Source organism: Oncorhynchus kisutch, linkage group LG29 (assembly GCF_002021735.2).
Source record: "Oncorhynchus kisutch isolate 150728-3 linkage group LG29, Okis_V2, whole genome shotgun sequence".
In the NCBI taxonomy this organism is placed as follows: domain Eukaryota; kingdom Metazoa; phylum Chordata; class Actinopteri; order Salmoniformes; family Salmonidae; genus Oncorhynchus; species Oncorhynchus kisutch.
This window is the reverse complement of record NC_034202.2, coordinates 35,380,220-35,383,931: the sequence shown is the minus strand read 5'-3', so window position 1 is coordinate 35,383,931 and position 3,712 is coordinate 35,380,220. Positions and strand designations below refer to the sequence as shown.

General features: G+C 44.1%; 1 protein-coding gene across 1 annotated transcript; it reads left to right on the top strand.

Annotated features, from left to right (window-relative positions):
- Positions 1 to 662: 662 nt before the first annotated feature.
- LOC109878727 (claudin-3-like) lies at positions 663 to 3,316 on the top strand. The gene has a single exon (XM_020470932.2). The coding sequence runs from the start codon at positions 916 to 918 to the stop codon at positions 1,570 to 1,572; it is 657 nt and encodes a 218-aa protein (XP_020326521.1). The 5' UTR covers positions 663 to 915; the 3' UTR covers positions 1,573 to 3,316.
- Positions 3,317 to 3,712: the final 396 nt, after the last annotated feature.

Genomic DNA, 3,712 nt, shown 5'->3' with positions numbered 1-3,712 from the left:
AGTCACAGTAAAGCCTATAGGTAGTCACAGGCCCAACCACTCAGTGAGGACAACAGACTCTGTAGAATGTATCACTATGAGCTACTGTTGCCCTCTCTGGCTTACCTACAGGGAGGGGATGAGAAGGGTGTGTGTGTGTGTGTGTGTGTGTGTGTGTGTGTGTGTGTGTGTGTGTGTGTGTGTGTGTGTGTGGGGGGGGGGGGGGGAGATTGACTGGCCTAAAGTTTGTTGTCAAACCAACCAAATTAGGATAACACCAGCTGTACCAGCCATTACCTCTAAGGTACAGAGTACATCCAGTCAGAGGACATGATTTAGCGCACTTGTTTCTAACATTTATTGGGTATTTGTTCTTCAGAAAGTAGAGAGCAGGTAAGGCCTGGGTAATTGTCAATGCGCTGTCTGTCCCTATGTTACTGGAACAAATAGTCAAGAGGGAGTCAGATTACAGGTGAAACTCTCCCCTCTGGCTCCCTCCCTCCTCTCATCTCTCCTTCCTCTTCTCCCTTCTCCTCCTCCTCTATGGGCAGGTGTTGTTTTTGTGAAGAGCATTCAGCAACCTGTTCTGCCACCCTGTGACATCATCACCAGGGGACTCCTCCCTCCATCCTTACCTGCCTCCACTAGACTATAAAAGATCTCAGTTTCCGTGGCAGCATCACTTAGCTACATCACACCTGCCACACACACAGAGAGAGAGAGAGAGAGAGAGAAGGGAGTGGTCATACACAGGGCCATCAACAGGCAGAAAACAGAACACAAAGAACCTAGGACAAAGTTCTGGACTGAATCCTCTGTTCATTCTTTGTGCTGAATTCTGGAATCTCAGGAGATTCTAGAATTCCTTAATTTAGTCATATCCTCATTTCTCCAGGTAGATCAGGTGTATAAGAGAGACGCCTCCAGGAAGCCAGCATGTCGATGGGCATGGAGATTGTGGGCATCGCCCTGGGAGTCATAGGATTCATCCTGGGCATCGTGGTCTGTGCTTTGCCCATGTGGAGGGTTTCCGCCTTCATCGGAGCCAACATCGTTACAGCCCAGACCATCTGGGAAGGGTTATGGATGAACTGTGTGACCCAGAGCACGGGACAGATGCAGTGTAAGATCTATGACTCCATGCTGGCCTTACCTCAGGACCTTCAGGCTGCCAGAGCCATGACTGTCATCGCCATTATCCTGGGGATTCTAGGGGTGATGGTCTCCATCGTCGGAGCCAAGTGCACCAACTGCATCGATGACGAATCCTCCAAAGCTAAAGTCATGATCATCTCCGGAATCTTCTTCATCCTGGCCGGTATCCTCGTCCTCATCCCTGTCTCCTGGTCGGCCAACACCATCATCCGAGACTTCTACAACCCCCTTTTGGTCGAGGCCCGGAGGAGGGAGCTGGGAGCCTCACTCTACATCGGCTGGGGGTCGGCGGCCCTGCTCCTTATTGGAGGAGCCATGCTGTGCTGCTCCTGCCCCCCCAGGGAGGAGAAGAGGTACAAGCCCCCCCGCATGGCCTACTCCGCCCCTCGCAGCGTGAGTGGGGGCGCAGCGGGATACGACAAGAAAGACTACGTCTGAGAGGGACTATTTCACCTGCATGATTGAACGAGGGGAGAAAAGATAGAGGGCGAGAAGAAGAGTGATAGAGGAGAAGTAGACAGACAGATAGATATAGATAGATAGATAGATAGATAGATAGATAGATAGATAGATAGATAGATAGATAGATAGATAGATAGATAGATAGATAGATAGATAGATAGATAGATAGATAGATAGATAGATAGATAGATAGATAGATAGATAGATAGATAGATAGATAGATAGATAGATAGATAGATAGATAGATAGATAGATAGATAGATAGATAGATAGATAGATAGATAGAGAGATAGAGAGATAGATAGATAGATAGATAGGAACAACTAGGAGACAACTCCTACTGAAAAGACTCCGATATGAAGGGATGTGTGTTTTAATGTTACTGCTTAGCTTTTCCTCCTCTTGGGTGTCTCTGTTCAGCGTCATTGTTCAGCTTCATATAGGCTTGTGTGAAGTTTGGTCGAGGCTGTCAGACCCAGATGCTGTACATACAATCCCAAAGGGGTAGGTTGACTACTGGTAATGACAGGTTTTATGAAATAGTTTCAATTCTAGTTGTTATTCACTCATTTCAAACTTCAGATGATAAACCAAAGCCCTTTTGTTTCAGCAAACCGTACAGTTGAAGGGTCTTGGTTTTTAAGTACTTGGGAGAACTGCTTCAGTTACACAGCATGCGGGCTCATATTTCTACTGCAGTATGGAGGTCCCTATTGCGTGTGTAGTTTACTGTTGGCGAGGTGGGATTTTCTTTCACTGAAACGTTCAGTTAAAAGTTTCACTGTGTCTCATTAACACAGACCAGGAAGGACCAGCACTGTTTTTACGTAGATTAGGCAATGAGTTTCAGTATGTGTGTGCGTGTGTGTGTGTGTGTGTGTGTGTGTGTATGCGCACATGCGTGCGTGCGTGCATCTTTTGCATGTATTTGGTTGTGAGAGATTCTGCCTCAGATTCTGCTATCATAGACTCCTTCCTTTTCACAGTTCCACTCTATTTGGGCATTTCTCTGTGTGCGTTTGTGTGTGGTGAAATAATATTTGTCTAGTAAAAAAATAAAACCAAATAATGAATAGCTTTTTAAAGCTGAAAATGCTTTTTGTCAGATTTTTGTCTTGTAAATAGTAAGACATGTGTAGTGTCATTTGTAAAATGAGACTATGTATAGACTAATTATAGTTAGGAGAGTGATGGTAAAGCAGGACCATTGTCTGAGGTGACGTATGGAGTCAGTCAGTCTCCTGGTTAACAAAGCAACTGTACGAACTGTTTGGTGAGCAGGGAGTAGTACTGTGTGTGTGTGTGTGTGTGTGTGTGTGTGTGTGTGTGTGTGTGTGTGTGTGTGTGTGTGTGTGTGTGTGTGTGTGTGTGTGGATTTGTACATAGAGGGTGAGAGACTACCTAATAAAAGGCATGTGTGTCTAAGGTCTTCATTTTCAACTGCAGGCAAGCAGTCAGGTTTACCTAGAAACGCCCATATAACCACAATGGACAGCTTCAGTTGTTTATTTGAAATAAGTCAGCCATTTTAGTTTTTTATGTAAAACACAATGACTAGTTTCAATACTTATTGTTTGATGGAATGTGTATCTTGTAAATTGTCTTTATATACGTATATGTTAAGACAACAATGCTTGAATGATGTCGTGTTTTACAATGGTCTGCTTGTCTCTGCATATTCAGCTGTCCTTTACTATGCTTCAATAAATGTGAAAATGTATTCCCTGTTGTCATTTTGCAGTTTTTTCCCTTCATGGTAAATACCTCCAACCTCTAGCTTTACCTCTTCCTGGTAGAAGTGTCTATAATTAGTCTCTACATAGTCTTATTCCTTCACAGGCAGGTAGCCTTGTGGGTAGGAGCGTTGGACTAGTAATGGTAAAGGTTGCTGGATTGAATCCCTGAGCTGACAAGGCAAAAAATCTGTCGTTCTGCCCCTGAACAAGGCAGTTAACCCACCGTTCCTAGGCCGTCATTGAAAATAAGAATTTGTTCTTAACTGACTTGCCTAGTTAAATAAAGGTTAAAAAAAAATATATATATATAATGTGGAAGACACATTACAGTTGTACAACTGAAATGTGTCTTCTGCATGTTTCTCTCTCTACTAACACTA

Bases quoted from the DNA above. Each gene is read 5' to 3' on its own strand.
- LOC109878727 (XM_020470932.2), top strand. From the start codon at position 916: ATGTCGATGGGCATGGAGATTGTGGGCATCGCCCTGGGAGTCATAGGA.